The 27,120-nt window shown below is 45.4% G+C and overlaps 3 protein-coding genes, 2 long non-coding RNA genes and 1 pseudogene across 5 annotated transcripts; 3 read left to right on the top strand and 3 right to left on the bottom strand.

Annotated features, from left to right (window-relative positions):
- Positions 1–2,399: 2,399 nt before the first annotated feature.
- On the bottom strand, positions 2,400–7,531 carry LOC127587909 (solute carrier family 22 member 4-like). Its single transcript, XM_052046381.1, has 10 exons — positions 6,897–7,531; positions 5,957–6,060; positions 5,718–5,872; positions 4,644–4,815; positions 4,433–4,559; positions 4,031–4,131; positions 3,568–3,782; positions 3,194–3,376; positions 2,974–3,109; positions 2,400–2,897 (listed from the first exon to the last, which is right to left on the bottom strand). Exons 1-10 carry the CDS (start codon positions 7,302–7,304, stop codon positions 2,831–2,833), a joined length of 1,668 nt encoding a protein of 555 aa, XP_051902341.1. The 5' UTR covers positions 7,305–7,531; the 3' UTR covers positions 2,400–2,830.
- Positions 7,532–8,617: 1,086 nt separating this feature from the next.
- Positions 8,618–12,369, bottom strand: LOC127587908 (solute carrier family 22 member 5-like; annotated as a pseudogene).
- On the top strand, positions 8,801–18,917 carry LOC127588811 (solute carrier family 22 member 5-like). The gene is made up of 11 exons (XM_052047677.1): positions 8,801–8,893; positions 13,540–14,033; positions 14,333–14,436; positions 14,796–14,950; positions 15,187–15,358; positions 15,437–15,563; positions 16,794–16,888; positions 17,054–17,268; positions 17,730–17,912; positions 18,095–18,230; positions 18,839–18,917. The coding sequence occupies exons 2-11, from the start codon at positions 13,641–13,643 to the stop codon at positions 18,915–18,917; spliced, it is 1,659 nt and encodes a 552-aa protein (XP_051903637.1). The 5' UTR covers positions 8,801–8,893; positions 13,540–13,640.
- Position 18,918: 1 nt separating this feature from the next.
- Positions 18,919–20,570, top strand: LOC127587910 (uncharacterized). The gene is made up of 3 exons (XR_007958908.1): positions 18,919–19,437; positions 19,503–19,624; positions 19,896–20,570. It is a non-coding gene; the product is annotated as an uncharacterized LOC127587910 (long non-coding RNA).
- A 1,452-nt stretch (positions 20,571–22,022) lies between these two features.
- LOC127587922 (solute carrier family 22 member 4-like) lies at positions 22,023–27,116 on the top strand. The gene is made up of 11 exons (XM_052046394.1): positions 22,023–22,685; positions 23,455–23,637; positions 23,706–23,809; positions 23,887–24,041; positions 24,363–24,534; positions 24,796–24,928; positions 25,193–25,287; positions 25,359–25,573; positions 25,964–26,146; positions 26,229–26,364; positions 26,940–27,116. The coding sequence occupies exons 1-11, from the start codon at positions 22,479–22,481 to the stop codon at positions 27,007–27,009; spliced, it is 1,653 nt and encodes a 550-aa protein (XP_051902354.1). The 5' UTR covers positions 22,023–22,478; the 3' UTR covers positions 27,010–27,116.
- LOC127587924 (uncharacterized) lies at positions 22,469–23,326 on the bottom strand. Its single transcript, XR_007958915.1, has 2 exons — positions 23,179–23,326; positions 22,469–22,795 (listed from the first exon to the last, which is right to left on the bottom strand). It is a non-coding gene; the product is annotated as an uncharacterized LOC127587924 (long non-coding RNA).
- Positions 27,117–27,120: the final 4 nt, after the last annotated feature.

Raw genomic sequence — 27,120 nt, 5'->3', positions numbered from 1 at the left:
CACAGTGCTGCCTTTATAGTCCATAAAGGGCAAAAAAATCCCAAAGAACTAATAAAACCTGTATATGTATGGATAGCACAGATGCCTCTGAACATTTTGAGTGTTTGAAAAAAAAAGAATGTTAGTATAACACAACATACATCATTTACAAAATTGTAAAACGCGTAACTTCGTTAGTTTTGGTATTGTTTCACGTGTATGACTATTTTGTTTTATGCCTCTTATGATTTACTGTGCTGTAGTTTAAATTTCTCAGCTATCGGAGTGAACAATTAGTTTTTTTATGGACTTGTTTTTGATCACATCTAGCGGCTGATTGTGACAAAACAACTACAGTAATGTATTTATAAGAAAGACACTGTTAAGGTAGTGAACTGGGACAGTGACTTAAAATCAAGTTATGTGTCAATGCAGTGTCAGGGCATAATAATACAACAGCTTTAACTTCCAACTCAACCTAAAATGTTTTGTTTTACGACACGGCGTCGTATGGTCGGACAAAAACCAAACACAAACACTAGTTTTCCGCCAAAATGTCAACAGTAATGTTGAAATTAAATGCATGAGAAAAACTCACCTATGGCCAAGTATTTCAATTGTAGGTCAGGAAAAAAACTATAAAAATACTGTACTACCTAGGAAAAGACGACGCTTCCGAAAGGAGGCAAAACTCTTACTTTCACTTTTCTTTCGCAACGTAAACATCCGGTTTATGACGACGTCAAAATATTACACACACACTCACACACACACACACACACACACACACACACACACACACACACACACACACACACACGCACACACACACGCACACACACACGCACACACGCACACAAAACAATGCACAAACAACAAATAAATATTCAACTTTGATACATTAGCATTTCACGACATGGGCGGTAACAATAACAAAACATTGTTTTCAAGCTGTAGCCAATCACACCGGGGGAGGCCGGTGATTGACAGATGAGTAGTGATAGCGTAGAACGGTAACAAACCGAAAAAACGCTGCGTACCTTTTATATCAATGAGCTAACCATCCAATTTGTTAACTTCTTATCCTCATTAGTTTAGTCTTATCGAGTTTTAATTCTGCACAGCTAACTTTGAAAAAACAACGATATAATACAAATTGAATGAGTTCTTACAATGTAAATGGGCAGTCAGTCAGGCGGGAAATTGTCATTTCTACGTCGGATCAACCATGGCTGGCTCATTTCCTACCAGCAAGCTAGCAAACTTGATGTATTTTTTCCCAAAAGTGGCACTGGAAGTCCATTTTGTACAAAAACAAGCTTATAAAACCCAAGTGGATGGCGGTTCTTGGAGTGAAAAAGGTAGACCAAACAGCCTTTTATGAATAATGAATCACCTCTAATAGCCGTTCGACTACAAATTGTAATTTTATATAGTACATAATTGGGCACAAAAAGATAAACGTACACCGTGTTTTATACTTGGCAAGCTACTTGGAGCCAACTACCCAACCCAGCGACTAACTAAATTCAGATTACCTTTTAAAGTTACTTCGCGTATTTCATTTTTTGACTTTCGTTTGAAAGAGACTTGACATCCAAGTACGGGCACTTTTCCATCACTTCGAAGTACAGCCACAATAATAAGCACATTGTTAAATCATCGCATCTCTGACAGCGTCACTCAAAAGAATGTTAAAAGCACAAATTATGATCCACTTGCCGCACGTGTACCACCAACGTTGCAGCTTTTAAGACCATTATTTAACAAAGAGTTATGTTACTCATTGCCAGTCAGTTGTAAAACTGAGGTAAAGTGCTGAGGAAGTGAAAAGGTGGAAAAGGCACACTTTGTACTTAGGTAGGTAGTAGGACTACAGATACTTGCGTAAAAAAGTTAAAGGTAAAACTAGAAGTACTGATTCAAGACTTTTATTTAGAAAAAAAACATTATAAAACTTTCAATAAAAATAAATCATTTCAAAACTTTATTCACCATGAATGTGTCCTTAAAACCGGTACAACAAAATCTTTGCCAGAGGAAAAACACATGTTAAATGGTAGTTAATGCACACCTACTAGCATTTAAAGTGCCCCTTCTTAACAACAAAAATGCATTTGTTCTAGTACGCTTTTCCTGGCTTAAATGTTTTCTTTCTCACAGAAGCCTGAAGGTTTTGTGCTGACACTACCGGTACGTTTTGGAACTACTCTACTGAGACCCCACTCTCAGCTGAAAATGGATGGATGTCAAGCATGATGGGGCCATTACCAAGCTTCTTCACTGTTGGTATGGTGTTTTTTTGGTTATGTCCTCTTCAAATTATCGTCAAAAATTCAACCCTGGTTTTAAAATGCTGCTACAACACACTTGAAATCTCCCAAATGCATGTGGGAAAATAGTCCGATGAAACCAAGATCGACTTTTGACTTACCTTGGTGTCATTTATTTTTCTAGCAGGATAACTTGGCATTTGAACAGGGGTGTATAGACATTTTACTCTACATCCTCTACAAGTACAGTAAAAGCAAACGTGTACAGACTCTGAAATGTACTTCATCGCAAAACATTACTTGCAATTATATATAATACCCTTTTAATTTGATTTTTATCAACTTGCAAAAATATCTGGACAGGCTATCAACATGTGTGTTGCTCACGTTGTATTCCCATTTCTTCCACCGTACAAAATTATGAAATCTCAATCAATCAAGAGCCCAACTACGCTTCACAATAACCTCTCTTTGTCAAGACGGGCAAAAGCAAATCTTTGCTTTGAGTTCTGGGGAGGTCATAATATAGTGTACAAAAATACAGGTGAAAAATCCAGATCCCGGTGCTAATTGATTCACTAAAACTTGGATTCTTTACTCTGATAATCCTGTGTATCAGCTTCCTTTTTGTCTTGACCTTTTCGTCTGTGAAAATAGTAAAAACAAAAACAAAAAAAGTTTGATTTCCATGTCCTGCATGGCATCAGTACTCAAAACTCACCTCCATATAGTCTGCATTTGCGTTAGGGTCTCCGGCAAAGGCTTCCCAAATGACTCCGGCAGCAGGAGACAGAGGAAGGCCCCAGAAATGGCCAAAGATCCCATCAGAATATATGGCAGGGCCTTATAATATTGTCCTATTGGAAGATAAATCCACATTTTCTTTCACTTCGGTTTATTTGCTACCATGGAAATAACGGGTGGGTTAACACTGTACATACCGAGGTAGATGATGAAAGGCGAGATGATCGTCCCGACGCGAGCCGCCATCGAGCAGCAGCCCATGGCCGTGTTCCGAATGACGGTGGGAAAGAGCTCGGACGAGACGGCGTACACAATGCAAAAGGCTGACGTCACGCCGAATTTGCCCAGCATCTCGAGCAGCACGGCCACCCACTGCAGATCTGACAACACGGCCACACAGAATGGCGTTCGTAATTCAACTCAACTTTATTCCTAAACAAAATGGCAACACCGGTTGTTTGTCAAACTTGGCACTATTGCTCCCTTTGAAATGCGGCGCCGGCGGTACACTTTAAATCTGCTAATAGGATTTCGCGTACTGCCACGCTTCGAATTCTTGCGTGGCCGTTACCTATGGGAATGAGGTGCACGCACAGGATCATGACGCCACCCATCAGCAGCGTAGACGACTGGCACAGGCGGCGGTAGCAAAAGTGCAGCAGCAGCAGGGCGATCAGGTACGCCGGAACCTCCGTCACCGCTGACAAGAAGGAGTTGAGGTACGGGTCGCCGTGAAGGTTAGACGTGTTGAGGATCAGAGCGTAGTAGCTGATGGTGATGATGAACCTGTGGCGCCCGGTATGTAACGTTATAGACCACTGCTAAAGTTCAGGATTAAATTTCAGGATGAAATGATGAGTAGATGCTCTGTGTTTTACAATCAGTCTTTTTCGAAATCATTTACACGTTCCGCAAGGATCATGAATTGTGCCTGCTGCACGTCCTCTAAATGTGCTTGCTATGATTTACCTTTGCCAGACTTTCCGAAACATTTTCCAGGCATGGTGAGAATGGACAAAAGAAAAAGGGCATACCACAGAATTGAACACAGCAAAGTGATGGTGAATATGTTGCAGCTGCGCAGGATCGAGCTAATGTTGTATTTCTCGTCTTTCTTCAGCGTCGCATCTTCAATCTGGAATAAAATATGGGACTTGAACAACTCCAGAGGTGCGTACTTTTTGAATTGTTTTTCTGATTAAAGTACAGATGCCCAAAACGCATGAGAACCTTTCCCGAGTGGACTTAATCTCACATTCTCTCAATGCACATGTCCACTTATTCAATGTTTCAGCACTTTTTTTTTTTGCACAAGTTGCTATTCTCAAAAAGGACAATAACATTCACCCTCACTTTTGACCTCCCCATCCTCCGATAACCATCGCTTTTTTGTGTGTGACCAGTGTATATTTTGAAACGGACCATTCAAGTCTAACCTCCGCCTCTGTGAAAATGGCCTCCGGGATGGCAACCTTGTTCATCCTGGCAGCGTCCTTCAGGATCGTCTCAGCCTCCCCCACTCGGCCCTGGGAGAGCAGCCAGCGTGGCGACTCGGGTATGAACCTTGCAGAAACGGTCGACATCGGCGAAAGGGTTTTACTTCACAGTGGAAGGTTACATCATGAGGTCACCTTTGCATGCCCTTACCACCACAGGGGTATATATATCAGTCCGCTGGCGGCCATGGGGATCAGCAGCAGCCGCCAAGAGCGTAGGAAGTAGGCCACGGGGGGCATGAGCATGTATCCTATGGCCGAGCTCATGAAAACCCCCAGGGAGCAGAAGACCACGCGGGCTTTGGGGCTCAGAATTTCTGTTCCTAATAAGAAAAGACGCAAAAAAAATTAAAAAAATAAAATAGAAGGAAGTGGCTAATAGCAAATAAATAAATAAATAAATCCATCTTCCGAGCCGCTTGATCCTCACTAGGGTCGCGGGGGGTGCTGGAGCCTATCCTAGCCGTCTCCGGGCAGTAGGCGGGGGACACCCTGAACCGGTTGCCAGCCAATCGCAGGGCACACAGAAACGAACAACCATTCGCACTCACACTCACACCTAGGGACAATTTAGAAAGTTCAATCAGCCTGCCACGCATGTTTTTGGAATGTGGGAGGAAACCGGAGCACCCGGAGAAAACCCACGCAGGCCCGGGGAGAACATGCAAACTCCACACAGGGAGGCCGGAGCTGGAATCGAACCCGGTACCTCTGCACTGTGAAGCCGACGTGCTAACTACTGGACTACCGGGCCGCCCTAAATAAATAAATAAATCCCCAAAATAAATCAGTGCCGGGCGACCCAACAACTATGAAATTAAACCGCCAAGTGAATATTTTCTCGTTCCAAAAAATGTGACCGTGATCGACATGTTATGTATCTGCTCTCCGCGGCCATTTACATGATCCCCCACCCCCCTCTAACACACACCTAATTTCACCACCTGTGACTTGGAAGCCTGGCCCCCAAGATCTAGATCCACTTTCAGGCAACTGCTGCATTCTACAATCTGCTACCGGTACGCTTGTTGACAATGTCATTTGCCAACTTGATGATGATTAACACTTTATGGGTGCTCCCTCAATGTTGTGGTGTTATGGTGGAGATAAGACAGTCAAACTTTGGGGTGATCATATCCTGTTTTGCAGAGATTCTCAGTCCCCACAAATGCACAACGTGTCTTCTTTTCGATCAAAAAGCATCAAAGGCGTCTCCAAAACATACCCAGCACGAAGGCGATGATATAATTGGAGAAGCCGCCAGCACCCGCCAGGAAAAAGGTGAAGGTGAAAATCTCCCAACTGTTTGAGAATAACTGCGCCGTGATGGCCACTGTCTGCAGGACCATCATGGTGAACAGCGCTGGCTTCCTTCCGTATCTGCATATAGCAAACACAGAAAATTCCTGGTAATCTTGAATACTTGAATGCATCGTCACCTGCAAACATGGCAGTTTTGCTCACCTGTCCGACACCTGGCCCGAAATAAACGCCCCCACCAGTACGCCCAGGTAATGGATGGAGGACGACAACGGGATTTTGTGTGCATTCTCACAAACCAGATCCCACTATGAAGAAAAGGAGCACATGTCAAAGAAATCGAAATTTGCCGGTATTGAAAAGTCGTGGAAACGATCTGCTGACTCGTTAATATTGGTCCAGTCGCTCCATTGCAAAGTGGAACTATCACTCACTGACCTACTTGGCCCCCAATGCAAGTGGACTCCAACAACAAACGCACCTCAGCCACTTCCAAAACAACACGGGCATTTTTTCCAAAATGCAAATATTTCCACACTTTTTTTTTTGCATCTCATTAACATGCAAACATAGTTCTTTGTAAAACTGGACTATCCAAACGTTCAGCATTCATGTGTAAATATGTACAGCATTATCTCATGCCACTTCTATTTGGAACCGAAGAAGCCTTTTAGATCACAAGTGAAGCTAATTCAACAACCAAGAAGATTTCAGTTGCCTCAATTCAACTTTTGCGGATTACCATGAGTTGGATGACACAGGAAAAAAGAAATCATCCCTTCTTGCTTATTGAGCTTGCAGGGCACCATCTCACATATTTTTTAGCCTTTTTGCAAGCATTATTTACTTTATTTTTTGGTTGGGTTGCCAGAGCTTTTGGGAAAGTCCCACTTTCCAAATCTCCGTCTCCACTGTTTTCTTTTGAGATGTGCAACTTGAGCTCACGTGTCCACTGAACAGTAGAATAACAATAGACACATCAACATTTGGCTTTTTTTTTTTACAAATATAGCGTTAAACAACGAAAGACCTGTCGCCCCCCCCCCCCCCCAAAAAAAAGAAAATCCTCCAAAAGAGGCAGAGTGAGCTTTTTTAATATTAAGATATCCTTTATTTGTCCCACACTGGGGAAATTTTGCCTCACCTCGGTAACAATGGTCGACTGGTAAATGTCTTTGCTGTATGTCCACCCATCTAAGCAGGCTTCTAGAGGAATGTTGGCCACATCAACCCCGACGTTAGGGACCACGCCGTTCTGGGAGTAGTTCTTGACCATCTCCAAGTTGAGCCTGGCGCAAGACCCGGGCTTCGCCACGCCATCCACCTTCTCCACGGGGATCGTCACATTCCTCCACGCCTGGCTGATGTTGACATTGTCAGGGATGCGGCACTGGTGAGAAGGCGTGTCTGCGACAAATACGATGTAGATGCCAATGAAGCCATTGGGGTAGATGCTGATGGCCAAGGCGAAGAAAATCCGACGCTGAAAGGCACCCCACGGTCCCAGAAAGGACGTGATGCTGTCGTAGTCTCGCAGTTTCAAGTCAGCCATTGATTAAATGAACAAAAATGAACAATCGAGAAAAGAAATGAAGATGGACCGATCTGCCAGGGGTGGTTACACAGTAACTGTCAAACGTGCACTCGCGACTTAGACAGGAAGAAAATACCTCGATCTTGAGCGAATGGATCACCTCTTGGATAACGTGTTAATGATTAACACGTCACCTGGACACACTGTCAGAAATTGCTTTTTCACTTATGACAAATTTGTGATTCTAGACCCAAACACCCCCCCCCCCCCACACACACACAAAAGTCACTTGTGATGAGGTGCAGCAGTGGAGTTCTTTGGGTTCATGTTCATGGGACAATGTTTAATGCCAAGACGACAAACTTCAACTTTGCACTCGTCCGGGATAACAGAACAATCAGAGGACATTTGCATGTTCCACACGTAGTAAGTAGTCCAACCTTTAATGGTGCTCCAGAATTCAAACAAATATCGGCAATTTCAACCGAAGGTTGACAAGATTGGCTATCAAATTACAAATCACTTCACTTTAATCTGGCAAGTCAATCATTCGGCTGGGTTTGCTTAGCAGGTTCACGAATAATTAACAGTAAACCCGCCTTCGCTTTTGATGATCATTGACTCAGTGTTGCTGATTGTGCATGCAATTTCATGTCTGCACCGGCCTGAGCAACAATGCCTTTCGCTTTTAATGTTTTTAGGTAGGCCTGCACGAGCTTGTGACATATAGCTGAGCTCGCATTCGGCTCCATCGCACTTGTACAGCATCGCAGACCGCAGCCGCCGTGTCGGATTTTGACGGTGAACTCATCTGGTGGCCGGAAATCGTCTTGATACCTTGGTACTGTACACAGTTGACATTTATGCAAACATTTGAGATTTATGCACTTTCGTTTGATGGCCATGTAAAGCACAGGTGTCAAACTCAAGGCCCCGGGGGACAAATCTGGCCCGCCACATCATTTTATGTGGCCCGCGAAAGCAAATCAAAGATGACAACTTCCATGATAGGATATACTAGCAAACCCCTCATTGGAGTTACTTAAACAATTGTTGAATAAACCATTATTCTTGACTTATTAACACATCATAACGCCCCCCAAGGGAAATGGTAACTACAATGCGGCCCGCGACAAAATTGAGTTTGACACCCCTGATGTAAAGACCAGTAAGGTTTCCATGTGTTTTGACGTCAAACACAAATGCAAAGTTCGACCAGATAATCATCAAAATCCCAATGAGCAGCCCCAACTTACTCCCCCCCCCCAAAAAAAAATTCAAATTTCAAAAGTTAACCTTAGTTTCTGACACACCGAGTGAATAAATGCTACTTGGGAAGCTACACAGTAAGACTGTGCAGTTTATTTTTGGCTCAGTTTTGTTTTTGCGGGTGTCCACTTCCTCCGTTTTCCGCGTAGTTCTTGATTTTGGTTCCACAGCACCACCTAGACAAGACAGCGGAGTGAGGATTGTCCCTAAACACGACATCTTTTGTTTCTTTCGCAGATGAGCCGTACCCTTGCCATTCCTGCATCTCTTCCAGAGTTTCCGGAAGGTCTCTGTTCAAGGTCTCCGGAAGGAAGATGTTGACCACGCAGGATCCGATGGTGAGACTTCCCATGAGGATGTATGGCAACGCCTTGTTGTAAGTGCCTGCAAGTGGAAAATACAAAATACGCATTAAAAAAAAAGAAAATAACACAACAAAGCTAAAAAAAAATTTACAGGCGCACGATAACACAACGTACCTAAATAGATGACATAAGGAGCCGTGATGCTTCCGATGCGAGCGGCCGACGAGCATATTCCCATGCCGAGGTTCCTGAGCACGGTGGGGTAGAGCTCTGCCGTGTAGATGTAGACGATGCCGAAGGCCATGGTGAAGCCAAATTTTCCGGTCATTTCCAGAGCTAAGGCCACATACTCAAGCCCTGGGAGAGAGAGAGACCCAGAATCCCCCAAATTATTACCCCAAACACACAATCGTCCAAATATTCATTCATTCATTCATCTTCCGTACCGCTTGATCCTCACTAGGGTCGCGGGGGGTGCTGGAGCCTATCCCAGCTGTCTCCGGGCAGTAGGCGGGGGACACCCTGAATCGGTTGCCAGCCAATCGCAGGGCACACATAGACGAACAACCATCCACGCTCACACTCACACCTAGGGACAATTTAGAGTGTTCAATCAGCCTGCCATGCATATTTTTGGAATGTGGGAGGAAACCGAAGCACCCGGAGAAAACCCACGCAGGCCCGGGGAGAACATGCAAACTCCACACAGGGAGGCCGGAGCTGGAATCGAACCCGGTACCTCTGCACTGTGAAGCCGACGTGCTAACCACTGGACTAACCATCTTTAACTCACTTTAAAGTGAAAATAAATACAGCTTATGAATTTGTCAGACACCAAGAGAAGGATTCAAAAATATTGCCCAGTATATCAAATGAGGCTTCACAATGACCCTAATGCTCGACTGTTAACTGTCAATCGAACACCAAACATTTTTTCTACATGTCCGAGGGGCTGACAATATATGAGCTTAAAGCCTCGGGTGGCACTGGAACCATCTAGCTTGCGGATTCACACAACAGAGTCGGTCCGCGGGTGGCCCATGCGAGTCGGCCTGCGGCTCACCCCGCGTGACAGACATTTGATCGGACTTACTCGGCGGTATGAACTGGATGAGCAGCAGGACTCCTCCACCGATGACCAGAAAGGTGGAAAGCAAAGCCCTTCTGGGACATCTCTTCAACAACCACGTGGACACAATATAGGCGGGGACCTCGGTGGTTGCCGACAAGAAGCAGTTCATGAAGGGGTCGCCGCTGAGGTTGGAAGTGTTCAGGGATAAACCAAAATAGCCCACGTTGATGGCCATCCTGTTTGGGATCAAAGATGGAACATTCAGCAGCTTGCGTAACGAATTAGTCAAGGTCCCAGTGATTATTTGTGATGGCGCTCACCACAGAACAAGACACATCAGCGTGATGCATCTCATGTTCTTGGATCTCAGGACGTCGAGCACGGTGTACGTCTTGCTCGGAGGCGGTGACTGGAGACGCAAGGAAAAACCCGAAATGCATCAACCGGCATCGTCGCCACTTGTCTTCCGTGCCGCCGTTATGCGACACTTTCCGCTCTCCCCGATGTGTAAGCGCTACTCGTCACCATCTTTGCTCTCCTGTCAGGTTACCCGACGTGGCAATTCTAAAGAAACTTAGCGCGGACGCTACTTGTGAAACGGCACGCGGAAACTCCACCTCGGATCCTCTGAAGATAACAAGCGGCGCCTCAACTTTGTTCTTCCGCGCAGCGTCTCTGACGATGGCTTCGGCCTCCGCCACTCTTCCCTGAGTGATCAGCCACCGGGGGGACTCCGGGATGAACCTGCAAACATGCAACCGCGATCCGTGACTCGAAACCCCGGATTTTTCTTGAGTGACTCCGGTAACGTACCACCAGAGAGGAACGTAGACCACAGAGGTGGCCGCCAGAACGGCGAGGAGGGTTCTCCACTCTCTGATGCTGTACGCAATCCACGGAAGAATCATGTAGCCGATGCCGTAGAAGAGGAACGCTCCGAGCGTCGTGAACATCACACGAAGCGTCTTGCTCAAAACCTCCGTTCCTGTTCCGGGAAAGAGAAACAAAAAAATGGATGCTTATTCAAAAAGACACGAGGCGAGAAGAGTTGAGATCGTACCTAATACGAAAGCAGAGATGTAGATGGAAATCTGGGACGCTCCGACAAACAGGAACATGATGCAGAACATCCTCCATGACTGGGAGAAGGACTGCAACAGGACTGAGATGGATTGAGCTCCTAAGGAGATAAAAACGGTCTTCTTTCTACCAAACCTAAAGAGGAAATAACGATGGAAACTTCAAGGTTTGGCGCCTTGATGTCATGACTTAACAAAACATGCAAAGTGAATATTAAACCATGTTCCATTCCAAAAGTCACGTCCTTGGGTCAAAGTCCCGGAGGATTTACCAGAAAGTCTTTTGTTCTCGTGACTTTTTTTTTTTTTTTTTGCTAGAGCGTAACCACTCGAATGTGCTGCCTGCCGTTTGCGCTCTCGCGTCACACTCTCTGACCCCGCAGCTGGCCACAAGCCTGGCTCGTTGCTTTTGCCTCACATGTCGGGGAAAGCGGGTGGGGGTGCGAGGGTACGCTATAGGAGTTTATCCAGCTGGAAAAGGACGGCGTTGAGAACAGAAAGGGGGAGTTCTCCAACAAATCCCCCAAGGAAAAGTACTCGGTCGCCTTTCGCTTAAAGCTCGGTCATTGTCAGTGGAATTTTCCAAGACAAATGTTCTCACAAACAAACTCCCGACATGCAACGGCTCTCTTTTGTGGACACGAGCGTAACGGATGCAGGCATGCACCATGCCCACAATATCTTTATTTCGATCCCTGAAGCAATTAAAAAATAATAATTTGAGCTGATCAGTCAGGATGAGGTACCTGTCAGAAAGCTGGCCTGAGATCAGCGAGCCCACGAGATACCCTACGAAGAGAGTAGAGGATGCAAAAGGAACTTTCCACTGATCGTCACACACCAAGTCCCACTGCAAAGACACATCCGATCAATTTTTCCCGCACATTTGGACATCTTTATCATGCGAACGGCATTCTGACCTCAGTGACAATGTTGTCCGGGTAAATGTCTCTGTTGTAGCTCCAGCCGTCCAGGCAGGCCTCCTGCTCCAAGCCTGTGAGGTTGACGTCCGTCCCGGGAGCGTATCCCTCCGCCGAGAGGTTCCGGACCACGTCCAGCTTGTAGCGCCGACACTGGCTACGTACCTCGCGTCCGTCCGCCTCGGTGACGGGAATGATGGCGTCCCGCCACGCCGCCGTGAGGTTGACCTCTGGCACGAGGCAGCGGTGCTCGGGGGCCGCCCCGACGAAAACGATGTAGAGCCCGTTGAAACCGGTGGAGACGAAAATGGTGTTGAGAAGGATGAAAGTCATCCAGAAGTGAGGTCCGGTTTGGCCCAGGAAGGCCGTGTCTTCGTTGTAGTCGCCCATGCTGAACGCTGCGTGTGCTGTGGTGATTCTCAATCACTGAGCCGGACCCTCGGTGGTCCAGCGAGTCCCCTCACACCCAGCAGAGCATTAAAAACCCCCCTTTCACGATGAACCCGCTCTCATCTAGCGGGAGGAAAAACAATCAGTACTCATAGAAGGAGACCGAGGAAATAATTCAGCCCGACACATCCCCTCGACCGGCTGATTTGATTTACTGAGCTATGATCAAACGCTTCAAAAAGTGGCCCGGTCCATCTGCGCCGCCTCTGTCCCACCACCATGGCCAGTCGCACAGCAGTGGGCGACTGTTTGCTCCCCAAAACATTCCACACTTTTAAATACTCTTTAGAAGTGCACGTGCTTGTACTCTAAATGGCGCTAAGTAGCTTTCAAGCGGCCAAAAGAACTGTGTTTTAGGGCCACTCTCAACCGGCCACCACGTCAAAGTTTATGCTAACATGCAACCTTGCTAACGCAAAACACAAATAGGATGAGGAAACAAAAACAATCATTGCGACGAGATTAGCAAGAGCCTTATTGTTCACTGTTGGGGGGGGGGGGGGTGTTGGCATTCTATAGTTAGTGATTGCTTTCAGGCCATTCCACGCAGATGCGGCGTCGTTAGCAGAGAACTGGTTTTTCAGCCTCTCCGCATAGCTTCTCTTAGCAATGTTCATTTCCTTTGTCAATTGGTTTTGGGTGTGTTTGTACAGTGCCCGATCTCCACTTCTAAATGCGGTCTCTTTCTCTTTCCTGAGTTGCCTGAGTTTGGGAGTAAACCATGGCTTGTTATTGTTGAAGGAGCGGAAGGACTTTGCTGGTTTTTGTGGGGCTCGTCATCATGGATACAGTATGTCTGCCAAATGAGAGACTCCGGCTTTGGGGCTGACTTCTCTACATTCCAGCGATGTCACCGACGCCAATGACGGTACGTACGAAAATTGTCTCCTATTTGTGGGCATGGCTTCTTGTGACTTTTTGTTGTGGGTCTGCTCATGACAGTCTGCCAAATTTCATGCTGGTAAAAGGAACTAAGGTTGAGTGGCAAAATCTTCTGAAAAATTCCGGCGACGGGACTCGTAAAATCACTTTGGTTTGTTGTCTTGTGAATGGTTGTGTCATTTCCACGTGCTCCATTTCAGTGCTAACAATAAATGTCCAGGAGTTGAATGTGGACTTGAGTTAATGTAGTACTTGTGTGTGCGTGTGTGTACACAGAGTGTGAGGGTGGTGCTGCAGTGCTGAAATTGTTTCACTTGAGTGGACCAGTCCAAACAACAAAATCGACTCCGGTCCAGAATCAGTCGCCGACGTACAGGATGGACAACGAGAATGACTATGAGGCCAAGACAGAGTTCTTGAAGGTCTGGGGACCCTTCCAACGTCGCCTCTCCTTGCTGCTCGCCATCACAATGGTGCCCAACGGTTTTACCAGCCCGATGGGGGTCTTCGTGGCCGACACGCCGGCCCACCGCTGTCTGGTGCCGGCGCACAGGGTAAACCTGACGGAAGAGTGGCGCAATGTCAGCATACCCCTGGAGGAGGACGGCCGCCCGGCGGAATGCTCCCGGTACCGCTTGGATGCTCTGCTGACTTACTCGGAGGCGGGCTTTCAGCCCTCCGATGTCAACCTGACTGCCGTGCCCCGAGAGGGCTGCCTAGACGGTTGGGAATACGACCGAAGCGTCTACACCTCCACCATCGTCTCAGAAGTGAGTGGAATTGTTTTTTTTTTTCATCAAAATGTCCACATTTTCAGGTGCTCCGAATCCACCAAAAATGTGAAGTCCACCATTTCTGATTGAAGCGGCCATTTTGTGGCAATGACTAGTGAATTCATAACAATAATTGCCACTGCGGAATTTGCCCAGTTGACCCTCAAGAAGCAGGCGCCCCAGATGGGCGACAAATGTATGAAGAAACTTTTTCACCGACGCAGGCTTATGTGGCTTTGAATTGTTATGTGTTGTGTGTGTGTGTGTGTGTGTGTGTGTGCGCCCGTGTATCGCAGTGGGACCTCGTGTGCGGTCAGCAGTGGAAGAAGCCGCTGACGTTGTCGCTCTACTTTTGCGGCTACCTCGTCGGATCCTTCCTGTCCGGGCAGCTCTCCGACAGGTTAACACATGCACACGTCGATACAAAATAATCAATAACCGACGAATAACTCACCGGCTCTTGTCATTATTTGACCATGTGATAGCGGTCCCCAATTAAAAGAGGAGAACATGTTAAGAGTCCTTCCTTCTTAGCTCTCGGAGAAGGCAAAAGTATGGCTCTTTTGACCCACGGACAATTCTTCCCGTAAATCTGAAGAAGAAAAACATCGCGTCATTGTCGTGATTTCTTCACATTGTCTGAATTGTCTTCATCTAACGCCACTCTACATCGTCGCAGTATGGAAGGAGCAACTGCGCACTGACTCCTTTTTTTTGCAACGCATTACAGCCGGTTGATGAATCCGTTTCCCCTTTCAGGTTTGGCAGGAAGGTTGTGCTGTTTTCCGCGATCGCTGGCCACAAGCTGTGTGTTTTCCTGCAGGGATTTAGTCACTCCTGGGTAGTTTTCTGCGTCCTGCAATTCCTCGGGGGCATGTGCACCATGACCAGCTACCTGACTGCCTTCGTGCTCTGTACGCGTCACAAACCAACGCTCAGGCAAATTGTGAACTGTTTTTTATGTTTTGTTTTGTTTTTTTTTTTAAAGAAAGAAGTTGCAATCTTAGTGGGATAGTTGCCTTTTGTTTTTTTTGTTTTTTGTTTTTTTATATATAAGGTAAATTAAAAAATTATTTTATTATATATAATTATTATTATTAAAATTAAAAAGAATTTTATTTGTGAGTGAGGTGCAAGCTTTGCCTCGCAGGTGCGGAGCTCCTCAGTGCTCAAGCGCGCCTGTTCTTCACCACGGCGGGCTTATGTTTATTCTTCGCCTTGGGCTACATGCTGCTGCCGCTCCACGCCTACTTCCTGCGAGATTGGAGGATGCTGCTGCTGGGCATCAACGCCCCCGGCCTCCTCCTCTTAACTTTCTGGTGGTAAGGTGCTGGTGGCATTTTATCTATCCCGATGCCCATTTCGCTGCCCTATGCGCTAAGGTTTTTGCGATCGTGCAGGTCCATCCCCGAGTCCCCACGCTGGTTGCTGTCTCAAGGACGGATTGCCGAGGCCGAGGACATTGTGAAACGTGCCGCCAAGTCCAACAAAGTCGAGGCGCCAACAAAAATCTTCACTCCTTTGCAGGTTTGTGTTTTTGCCCGACAAGGAGAGGAAATCAGTCCTCAAATTGGGATCGGTGGCGTACATTGGTCGGAAGTTGAAAAACCTTCATTATTTTATAAAAATCCCCAATGACTAGTTTTATTATTTCAAATTATGACTGTAGTGTACTTATAAGATGTTGACGTTTTTTTTATTGGCCTTGTGATGATCTTCAAGATTTTTTTTTTCTAGAAAAATCTGTCTTTATTGCCATCATCTTCAATTTTATTCTCATGAGCTTTTGACATTTTCCTCTCAAAATACAACTTGATTCCTGTGAATTATGACCAGAGCAAGCCGCAGGTGGCTCAGATGAGCGCTGCAAAAATAACAAACTCGACGGTGATATTTTTAAGACGGTCAAAATACTAATTTGTTTGCAATTTCCAAACAAATAATCAAATAGGAGTGCCATTTGTGACATAGAATACTGAGGCTGACTATTCTTTCTTATTTACTTTTATAAACTTTTCATATGCACCCAATCTTAGCATGTCACTATCAATCAGCGAACCAGCATATCCGGAGCTGTTTTTGCTCTTGTTAGACCCTTTTTTTTTTTTTTTTTTTTTATTGCCGACCATTATCTGGTTCACTGGTCAATGTCCAACTGCTGACACTAATTTACACGCTGCCACGCACGTGTGTGTGTGTGCGTGTGTGTGAGTGTGTGTGTGCTCAAATGTGGGAGCCAGCGGGGGTGGCGGGGGGACCTGTTGGAACTGGAATGTCTGGTAAAATGAACACTCTCTGACCCCCCAATCAGAGCATTCCTTGTCGAGGAAAAAGTGATGAAAAGAAAAAAAAAGTCTCATTCCTACTCGCAATCTTAACCTTTTTTTAAATTAGTCTGTTTTTTGCAAAAATATCGTTTATTGGTTGATTTATTGTGATTTAAATTTTAAACTCTCTAAAGATGGGCTTTTTCTCTTTGAAAAAAATAACTATTCTCCTAATTGAGTTACTTTCTAATTGAAAAAATATTTTCTTCTCAGATGATCATTTTTTCATTGTAATGCATTAGAAGTAGTTTATCTCGGGGGGGGGGACTTTATTCTGCTAATATTGAGACTACTTACTGTATACACTGTATGTATACTATCTCTCTCTCTTTATATATATATATACAGTGTGTGTGTATATATATACACTGTATATATAAAATGTGTGTGTGTGTGTGTGTGTGCGCGTGAAATGTTTATTGCTCTGTAGAAAGATGGCTCGGAAAAGATGAAGGCGTACAACATCTGTGACTTGCTCTACATTCGCAACATGCGCTGGTTGTCAGCTGTGCTATGGCATGTCTGGTGAGTTGCACGCACACACATAGCGAATGACTTGTCTGGTGCTGTGAGACTCAAAAGCTGAACCCAATTGTGTTCAAATCCACCGTGTGTTTTTAAAAGCCACCCTGAAAAGAAACGGAAAACTGTTTTGACTATGGCTGAAGCGGTGTCAATTTCCCTCCACAGGGCCACGATCACCATGAGCTACCTGGCCTTGTCCCTCAACACGTCCAACCTGCACGGCGACGCCTACCTCAACTGTTTCCTGTCGGCGGCTGTGGAGATTCCTGCCTACATCATCACGTGGCTCATGTTCCGCCGCTTCCCCCGCCGCCTCACCATGGCCGGCTGGCTCTTCTCTTCAGGATTCTTCCTCCTGGTAAACCAGGTCATTCAGGCAGGTTGGTGACACCTGTGCCACACCCAAGATTGGGTTGAAAATTGTTTGCGTATACTGTATATAATTTTTTTAAATTAACCCCTTGTAACAAAATCCTGACCCAGGGTGCTTGGTCAAATCCACAACCCAATGCGCTTGGTATAAGTAAGCCAGGATGGACTTGGTGTCTTTTGGATACAGGAATGGTTAGCTATTTTGGTTTAGCTATATCGCACGCGAAAAAATCACATAAACGGAACCTAGCTTTCCAATAGAAAAGAAAAGTTTGTTTCTAACTTTCTCCGTTCCATTCCAGCAAAGCGGTAGAAGACGGGTTAGCTTGCCCAAAAACACCGGTCTCTGACTTTAAAGCGGAGAAAATGAGCTTTATGTGAAATGCTAGTATTTTGCTCTTCGGTGACACCTTTAACTATAGAAACGCCCAAAACAGGATTGCGACGAGTGCTATCTTCCCGCCGGCAGATCTGCACTGGCTGGCAGTGTCTTTGGAGATGATGGGCAAGTTCTGCTTGACAGCGGCGTTCAGTCACGTCTACGCTTACTCGGTGGAGCTCTACCCGACCGTGCTGAGGAACACGGCCATGGGCGCCTGCTCCATGGTCGCAAGGATAGGCAGCATCCTTGCACCCTACATCATCTACCTGAGTAAGTATTACCCGACTTTGGGTATTATATTGTATTGTAAATCATGTCGATAAGCAATCGGCTGGAGTTCACGTCCCCCACCCCCCCAGTCTCTCTCTCTCTCTCTCTGTCGCTTCACCTTTTTGTCCTGTCGGATGGTTTGTCACCTCATTTGTCACCTCGACTGTGCTCGGGTGCCACAGGAAGCTATTCGCCGTCGCTGCCGTACATCCTGATGGGCATGCTAATCGCCATGGCGTCGTTGCTTAGTCTTCTGCTGCCTGAAAGCTACGGAATGCCCCTACCGGAAACCCCTGCAGACATGCAGCCCTTCGCCGGGTGAGCAGTCGCCAGGAAACCGGCCTCGCCACCGCCATCATGTCAGGCCATGGCCAACTTTTATGCTCAAGAGCCACAATTGAGTTGTTTTGAAGCAACAGATGGGCCAGGCTGTGTGTAACTTTGAAAAAAAAATACATTTAAAAAAAACTGAATTGGTTGACATTTTTTAAGTATTCGTAAAATTATTTTTTAATGTAATTCTGTTTTTTAATAACCAATAATTGAAAGCTCATCAATGCACTAACCTTTTAACAAAGTATATATTTAAAAAAGGTATACCGGGTATGTAAAATTATTTATATTTCAAATCTTGTTTCATTTTTCTACATCACAGAAATCACTAAACCAATTTAATGAGATGAATGACTAAAAATGAATGAATACATTTCAAAACAGAAAAAAAGTACAAATGTTTACATTGTTTGATTAAATTAAACAATTTTAATTGGGGGAAAAAAGGTCAAATTGATGAATGCAACAAATATGACAATAAATCAGTGTGCCAGATTTAAAGACGGAGCCCAAGTCCACTTCGCCCACATCTGGTCAATGCCGCGTTATCGTTTAGTTATTTTTAATTGTGTCATTCTCTCTTTCTCCTCTAGGTGCTGCCGAAAGAACATCTACCAACACGCACGCACCAAAGAAGAGACCCAAAGCAATAATAATAATAATAATACATGAAGTGCATGGATGTCCAGTGAATGTGAAAAATACTCCCAATAGAAATCATTCCAATTATTGATGATGAGCGGACTTGTAATTCGGTTGGCATTTTACCACCTGATTTAAACATGTCTTTACACCGTTTATTTATCGAGGAATCCTGAAATAAAACGTGCAAAATGTCGCTCAGTGCAAACTATATGCATACCATCCGTGTGGGGCACAATACAAAATGTCAGAGTCAAACAGAAAAGTTTGGAACTCCTTCCCCGTTTTTTTTTTTTTTTTTAGTGGTTTAAAATACAGTGGTGGCCAAAGTCTGCATCAAAAGCGATACACATGTGATGTCACAGACCCTCTTCCTTCTGTGCTTTTATATTGGAGAGTCCACTTCCGGGGACCTTCTATCTCTCTTCCCTTTCATTATCAGTCTGGGCCGGAGGGTGCTCCCACAGCTGCGGCTGATAAGCGCTTACCTTCTGCGTTTCAGAGCTCTGCTGATCTGCAAGCGGCTGCCGGATAATTCTTGCATTGAGTGGTATCTCATTCACGCGCTTTTCTACTTTTCTGCACACTCAGTTGTTGTTCTTTGTCTTTTTCCAGTGCCTACCTCTCTGCTCAGCCTGGTTTCGCGTTTTCCTACATGGACCACTTGACCCTGCACCTATAACCCAGCCACTTGCAGAATCACTGATTTATGAAATATTCACCTACGTCCACCTAGAGTACGTCTCTCCTACTTCCACTTCAAATTTCCGTCCTTGTAGAAAATCTTGAGCCCATCTGTAAAGTTCACCTCTTACCGCCAATTTATAAAATGTATTTTTTTAAGTCATTATCTCCTAGACTCTAGGAAAGTTCTCGGCAAATTACGGCGTGCGGGCCGGATCCGGCCCGTTTGTGTTTTTAATCCGGCCCGCTAAAGATTGGTGCACAATTAAGGTTTGATTGCATTCATTTCGTTCGGACTTGTAATGACAGGTATTTCAACACCAGGTGGCGCAGTTACTTCAAGTTGCAGAGCACAGGGAGGGAGGGGAAGACGAAGAAAGAGGGAGAGAGTAATGACCGTGGAAGGTAAAGTGATATGTATCTGATTAAACGAAGCGGGTAACAAAGAAACATTCAGGAGACGCCTGGAGTTGGAAAGACTCAAATCTACGAGACTTTGAAAAAAAGGAAGCTATTCTTACTCGGTCCGATTCTGTCAATTTCCATGCTCAGAGTGAATTGCTTGTGGCTCGAGTAACTGAACATTTCCTAGAATGGTTTGATTGTTATCATGTTAAAAACTTGCCGCAAACTGGACTGCTAATAAGAGAGGAGGCGAGTTCCATAACGCTAACTAAGCATCGAAGACTTTGAAGCGTCCCGAGGCTGGCTTCAAAAGTTCATTGCGCGACATCAGCTGAGCAATGTGTGATGATCGAGGCGAGGTAAAGTTAGAGACGGTGAGTGAGAGGGAAAAAAGCCACCAGGTCTCTTACTCGTCTCATTTTGTAGCAAATAGTCCTAACTTTAATATTTTGTACATTTTTTATATACCTGTATTGTCTGCTACAGTTTTTGGGCAATATATTGTTGCACTTGTTGCTTGTGTTGTCACACGTGTATGTTGTTAACATACCTGGACGTTCATGGAGGACATATACAATTGTTTCACTGTTCTCATTAAAATATGAAATATGTACCGTATCTTGTGCTGACCCGGCCCACCTGTCAAATTTTAGAAATCCATGTACGCCCCCACAGCCAAAAAGTTTGCCCACCCCTGCTCTAGGAGATAAAGGGGTCGGGAACTTATGGCTCTTTTGATGATTGCATCTGGCTCGCAGATAAAACAAAATATTCTTGCTTGTTTAATCCATCCATCGATTAAAAAACATTTTTTAAACTGTTTATTTCTTGTTCAGGGCTGCAGTTGGCTCCAAGAGCGATTTTGATTGGATAATACTGGCGTCCGTCGGCGGTTGTTCCGGAAACGGGTGAACGCCCCCTTTGAATCACGCCGCTCGGTCATTAGCTCAAAACTAATCTTAAACGAATAAGATGGCTAAAAGGGAAAAAAAAGATGAGTATGGTAGACTTCAGGACGAATGGACCGAAGGATTCGCCTTTGTGGAGAGAACAGGTTGTGCGGTGTGTCTGATTTGCAATGACAACATACTGTAATGCCCTTCGGTAGCGGAGAGAAGGATGCTCGCAGTCACTGATACTATTAATCATTTTTAATAACAAAATAAGTAATAAACACGCATTCAAAGGAGTTGCTGTTCGCCACAACTCACGCCCATGCGCTCCTCCACTCAGTCCCGGAGCCAATACTCCCCCCAACCTGGCTCCTCTCCTCCCTATGATGTCACACAAATACAAGAAACAGATACTGTATTACTCTAGCATCGATGAAACTTCGAATGGAAAATGGCACGTTGACAGGCGCCAAGCATCAAAATACCCTGCGAGAGAGAGACAGCAGAAAGGAAGTGTGCAAGCAAGTGAGCACGGTGCAAGGTAGCTAGCAGCAGCTCCGCGTACGGACCTGGCAAACTGACTGTAATTCCGCTAGTTTTGCTGGATTTTTTAGCAATGGTGAGGAACGGAAAACCACTTACAATAAAGGTGAGTATTCGAACAAAGTTATTTAAAAGAATACATTCAGAGGCTTATCATTGTGACATTTTGTTGAACTCACTTTTAAATACTATCTATACATTCAGAGGCTTATCATTGTGACATTTTGTTGAACTCACTTTTAAAATTCTATCTATCTATCTATCTATCTATCTATCTATCTATCTATCTATCTATCTATCTATCTATCTATCTATCTATCTATCTATCTATCTATCTATCTATCTATCTATCTATCTATCTATCTATCTATCTATCTATCTATCTATCTATCTATCTAACCATCCATCTATCTAACCATCTATCTAACCATCCATCTATCTATTTAACATCCATCCATCTATCTATCTAACCATCCATCCATCTATTTAACATCCATCCATCCATCTATCTAACCATCCATCCATCTATGGCTCTCCCTGAAATACATTTCCAAATATTTTGCTTTTATGGCTCTCAAAAAGGTTCCCGACCCCTGTAAGAAGAGTATTTGGGGAAAACCCAGATTTTAAATTCAGTATACGTATTCATGCAACCGATAAGAAACATGCTCAGATGGGCACCTTCCAGTACAATAAACAAACAGGAAAGCGTGTGATTTAATAAAACTTAGACATGCAAAAAAAATGACGCTGGGTGGGGATGGCCTTGTTGCTTCCACTGCCTCCCTTTCGCCCTCGGCACCTGAAATGGGTATTAAAGTGCGAGCCAAGATTAATTTGTGATATGTGCACTTTCAACCTGTTGGCTGTGACATTAAAAATCAGTCCCCTCATCCGTTCTGAACGAAGGAAGCAGGGGCGGATCTTTCAGGTGGGCCGTCATAGATGGTAACTAGTCCAGGCCCGTTCACAATTTTTGCGACAACTTAAAGTGCCTTGATTGTTATCTCGCCATTACACATCTTCAGTTCTCCCTTTGGATAGTTACTCCTCCAGCTTCCGGAAGATGTGGGACTATGATGGCAGCGTGGCCTTCCTGGGAACGTGGGGTCGCTTCCAGTTCTTGGTTTTTTTTCTGCTCTGCTCCACCGCCTTGCCAAATGGTACAGGCTCCTTCTCACTGGTCTTCGTAACGGACACGCCCCAGCACCGATGCCGGATCCCTGAAGCCAACCTCAGCCAAGAGTGGCGGCAGGCGGCGATCCCACTGGAGGTACACCACTGCGCATTGTCATCTCTCTGCATTAAAGAAACTAAAGGGGGGAACAAAGGATTTCGTCCACCAGAAGTCGGCTGGGATCGGCTCCAGCAGCCCCTAGATTACTTTTTAATTTTTTTTTTTTTAATGTTTGCATTTCAGGATTGAAAAAAACTTGTGTGGTTTGTACGGCATTTTGCCAGATGTTGTTTCAGATGGAAAAATGTCCATTATCCATTTGGCACAAGTCAAATTGCGTGTGTGAACGCTCACCCCTCGGTACTCACAAAAAAAAAAAAAAAAAAAAGTCAGAAAAGTCAGGATTTACAAAAATATAAGTACCGGTACTCACTTCTCAGCACTCACAAAAAAAAAAAAAAAAAAAGTCTTGTCTGGAGGTACACCACTGCGCGTTGTCATCTCTGCATTAAAGAAACTAAAGGGGGGGAAGAAAGGATTTCGTCCGCCAGAAGTCGGCTGGGAACGGCTCCAGCAGCCCCGAGAGCACTTATTAATTTTTTAATGTTTGCATTTCAGGATTGAAAAAAACTTGTATGGTTTGTACGGCATTTTGCCAGATGTTGTTTCAAATAGAAAAATGTCCATTATCTATTTGGGACAAGTCAAATTGCGTGTGTGAATGCTCACCCCTCGGCACTCACAAAAAAAAAAAAAAGTCAGAAAAGTCAGGATTTACAAAAATATAAGTACCGGTACTCACTTTTCAGCACTCACACACGAAAAAAAAATGTCTCGTGGTCTTCATGTGTGTGTCCCTCTCGAGGTGGTGGACGGGGAGCCCCAGGCAAGCCGCTGTCGTCGCTACAGGTTGGACGTGCTCCGCAAGCTTTCAGCCGGGGGGCTGCTGCCGGGCCGCGACGTCAACGTGAGTAGTCTGGAGCAGGAGGACTGTGCAGACGGCTGGGTCTATAGCACCGAGGTCTACCACTCCACTGTGGTCTCCCAGGTCAGTTTTTCATCCAGAAAGGAATTCAAATGTTGGCAAGAGTGACACTGTCAATCATGCACTTCCAGTTCGACTTGGTGTGCGCTCAGCGTTGGAAGCAACCCTTGACCGCCACCATTTTCTTCCTGGGGGTCCTGGTGGGATCCTTTTTCTCCGGATTGCTTGCTGACAGGTACCTGCTGGGGGGAGGATCAAGAATTCCCAGAAACGCTACAACGCTACTTTCTTTTTTTTTTTTTTTTTCCCTAGGTTTGGCCGAAAACCGGTGCTGTTCGCCACCATCGTAATTCAGGCCGTGTTCTCAGTGGCACAGATTGCAGCTCCGTCCTGGGAGGTTTTCTGCTTTCTTCTCTTCTGCAATGGCCTTGGCAATATCTCCAACTATGTGTCCTGCTACGTGCTGGGTGGGTATGTTTTCTTTCCAGTGCAACAGGAAGATACTTGTACTTCACACAAGCAGAGCTGCTTTGAAGTCAATTCTCTGGGCCCAATATCTTTTTTTCCAAAAGCATTGATTTAGCAACATGTGGTCGAAGCTTTTTTTTGCCTCACCAAGATGACTCAAAAACCAACCACATTGTTTTTTTCAGGAAAATGTATTACATTGTTCATCAAAGGTTGACTTATTTTCTCTTAAAACTCCCGACATTCCCCCCCCCCCTCCCCTCCACAATGCTTGAGAATCCAAACTGCCTGCCACACTCAAGTTGTTTTTGCCGTCACAGGCACAGAAATCCTCACGGGCAACGCTCGCGTGTTTTACTCTTCGATGGGGGTGTGTCTGGGCTTCGCCTTTGGTTACATGACGTTGCCGCTCTTCGCCTACTTTCTGCGGAGCTGGAAGACGCTGCTGCTAGCCGTTGGGCTTCCCGGCCTCTTCTACATCCCCATGTGGTGGTAGGCACACACACACACAACACACAAAAAAAATATATTACAATATTGACCTGCCGTCTCGGTTTTTATGAAACTCCAGAGGTGGCAATAGTACCGACACTACAAGGAAAGCCTTTTGAGCATTTTCCGATCCCCTTGCTGTCCATGAGGTCTATCTGGAGTGGATATAAAAAGTCTACACACCCCTGCTCAAATGCCAGATGTGTGTGAATTAAAAAAAAAATGAACCTGGTATGTGCTTCCCACTTTTGCATTCGACAGGATCCTCCCAGAGTCTCCAATGTGGCTGCTGTCTCAAGGCCGAGTGACAGAAGCCGAGGCCATCGTGAAAAAAGCCGCCATCATGAACCGAGTGGTCGCACCCGAGAAGATCTTCAGCGGTGTCAAGTTGCATGCAAGTTAGACTTTTGTGTCACTGTGCTCACTGGATACTTTAAAATATGCCCCCCCCCCTCAACCCCCCACGCCCAATAGTTCAACAGCTGAGCATTTGAAAGATGCTAGTGGAAAGTGGGAGCGTTTCCGCCATCAATTTAAAAGACTGGATAAGAGCAGCAATGACAAAAAAAAAAAAAAACTGTGCTAAAGCTAAAAATGCTAACATCAAATTGCAGAGTTGCTGGGGGCTATTCAGACTAACACCCGTTGTACATTGTAGACGGATGAGGAGAAGCCAGCAAAGTCCTCCGCTCTTTTGGAGCTGGTGAAGAAAAGACGCCTCGCTATCACGCTCATCCTTCTCTGCTGGGTGTGGTGAGTTCACACGTATCAAAGGAGCGCGACCGTTACAACCGCGTTTTGAGAGCAAACTGGCTTGTCGGCAGGTTCTCGCTGAGCGTCTGCTACTTCGGCCTGTCCCTGAACACGTCGCAGCTGCACTCGGATCCGTACATCAGCTGCTTCCTGTCTGCCGTGGTGGAGGTGCCGGCGTACCTGAGCTGCAGTTTGGCCATCCGCTACCTGCCGCGACGGCTCGCCGTGGCGGTGGTCTTCCTCACCATGGGCCTGGCGCTTTTCTCCATTCAGCTGGTCCCTCGGAGTAAGTGTCGCACCAAAGCCAAAGAGTTGAACTCAAAACCGGAAGGAGTTAAGGTGGCGTATTTCAAAAGTAGTTGGGCTCCCTCAACAGTCTTAACCGATATGGCTTGATGGCAGCCATTTTGTGCCAATATGGCTTGATGGCAGCCATTTTGTGCCAGATACATGTTGAGCACCCTTTGTCAGCTCGTGCTCAAGTGTAGTTAAAATCCAGAAAGGCCATCTTGCGCAGGGTCTGGATCAAAACAACATCATTCATATCGCACTGAGGTATAGTTGAAAACCGCTCGTGCTCTTTCAGCCATCTTGCGTCGGGCTGCGTCGGCCATTTTGCATCGCGTTGTAGTTCCAAAGCAGGAAGGTTGTTGTCATCATCACCCCTCAACTTAAGGTATCCTGGGTTTGGCCGTTGCCTTGGAGATGTTGGGTAAATTTGGCGCCACGGCGGGAACATCGCTGCTGTTCGCCTTCACGGCCGAGTTGTACCCGACGGGCCTGAGGAACACGGCATCCGGGATCTGCGTCATGGTGTCGCGGACGGGAAGCTGCATCGCGCCCTTTATCATACAGCTGAGTGAGGGTGGTTTCTCAACTTTCAGGTTGACGTTGACATTACGACGGGATCGCTCTCACCACCTTTGTGTCACACCACACAGACATCTACTTCAAGTATTTGCCTTATATCACCTTGGGCACTCTGGCCATGCTGTCAGTCCTGGCCACGCTCTTGCTGCCGGAGAGTTTTGGGCGACCGCTTCCTGAGACTCTTGAACAGATGCCAAAGAGGAAACGGTGGGATGTCTTGTTTTTCTCATTGGGGATTATCTGACATTACAAAAACAAACTGTCAATAGACACAATGTGTACAACGTGTTCTTTAACATATAATACAAACGATGCTGTGACTCCGATTGAAACTAAAACAACATTGAGTCGACCAAAACACCGAGAGAGGAGGACTCTGCGGGTCAAGGCCTTGAATTAATTATGCTTCAAATGCCTTAGGAATGTGTGTGTGAGTGTGTGTGTGTGTGTGTGTGTACATTGACAAACAATCTTTCACAATCATGCCCTTGGGACAATTCAGAGTGAGTTCATGTTTTTGGAATGTAATGTGGTCGTTAAATGCAACTTTTTTTTTTCCATCTTGTGCGGTAAAGCCTCCCCTGACTCAACAGCCAACTCATTTTTATTCTTTTGGGGGTTTAACTCTTTATGAGACTTGAGTTTAGTTTGACTGTTTTTTGCTCCATATACCTGTACAGTTTTTTTGTACACGGCGACGGTTGTTTTAAAGTGCCCTATGAATACGGCTGAGTAGATTGAGTTCTTCTTCTAACAAATTGTCACTTTCCCTCCGCCTGCAGAGTGACTCATCTATGCGATTGCAGACGAGAAACCTTCGATTCCACGAGCGTCTCCGGAAGCCTATTGTGAATATCTCGATTGCTGCGGATTTTCCCGGCAAATTATACAAATGCATTTTCTGATTATAATTATTGTATTATGCGTTTATTTTTCATTTGATAACAACTTGTAATGTTTGTG

This window comes from Hippocampus zosterae, chromosome 16 (genome assembly GCF_025434085.1).
Source record: "Hippocampus zosterae strain Florida chromosome 16, ASM2543408v3, whole genome shotgun sequence".
Taxonomy (NCBI): Eukaryota; Metazoa; Chordata; class Actinopteri; order Syngnathiformes; family Syngnathidae; genus Hippocampus; species Hippocampus zosterae.
Note: the sequence above shows the minus strand (reverse complement) of the source record. Positions and strands in the feature narration are given on the sequence as shown.

Coding starts and splice junctions, on each gene's coding strand:
- LOC127587909 (XM_052046381.1), bottom strand. CDS start 7,304: ATGGCTGACTTGAAACTGCGAGACTACGACAGCATCACGTCCTTTCTG. Junction 6,061..6,896: donor AGTCGACCATTGTTACCGAG/GTGAGGCAAAAT, acceptor TTTTCTTCATAG/TGGGATCTGGTTTGTGAGAA. Junction 3,783..4,030: donor TTGCTGTGTTCAATTCTGTG/GTATGCCCTTTT, acceptor CGGGCGCCACAG/GTTCATCATCACCATCAGCT.
- LOC127588811 (XM_052047677.1), top strand. CDS start 13,641: ATGGACAACGAGAATGACTATGAGGCCAAGACAGAGTTCTTGAAGGTC. Junction 14,437..14,795: donor TCCGGGCAGCTCTCCGACAG/GTTAACACATGC, acceptor TTCCCCTTTCAG/GTTTGGCAGGAAGGTTGTGC. Junction 16,889..17,053: donor GCTGTGCTATGGCATGTCTG/GTGAGTTGCACG, acceptor TTCCCTCCACAG/GGCCACGATCACCATGAGCT.
- LOC127587922 (XM_052046394.1), top strand. CDS start 22,479: ATGTGGGACTATGATGGCAGCGTGGCCTTCCTGGGAACGTGGGGTCGC. Junction 23,810..23,886: donor TCCGGATTGCTTGCTGACAG/GTACCTGCTGGG, acceptor TTTTTTCCCTAG/GTTTGGCCGAAAACCGGTGC. Junction 25,574..25,963: donor CATTCAGCTGGTCCCTCGGA/GTAAGTGTCGCA, acceptor CCTCAACTTAAG/GTATCCTGGGTTTGGCCGTT.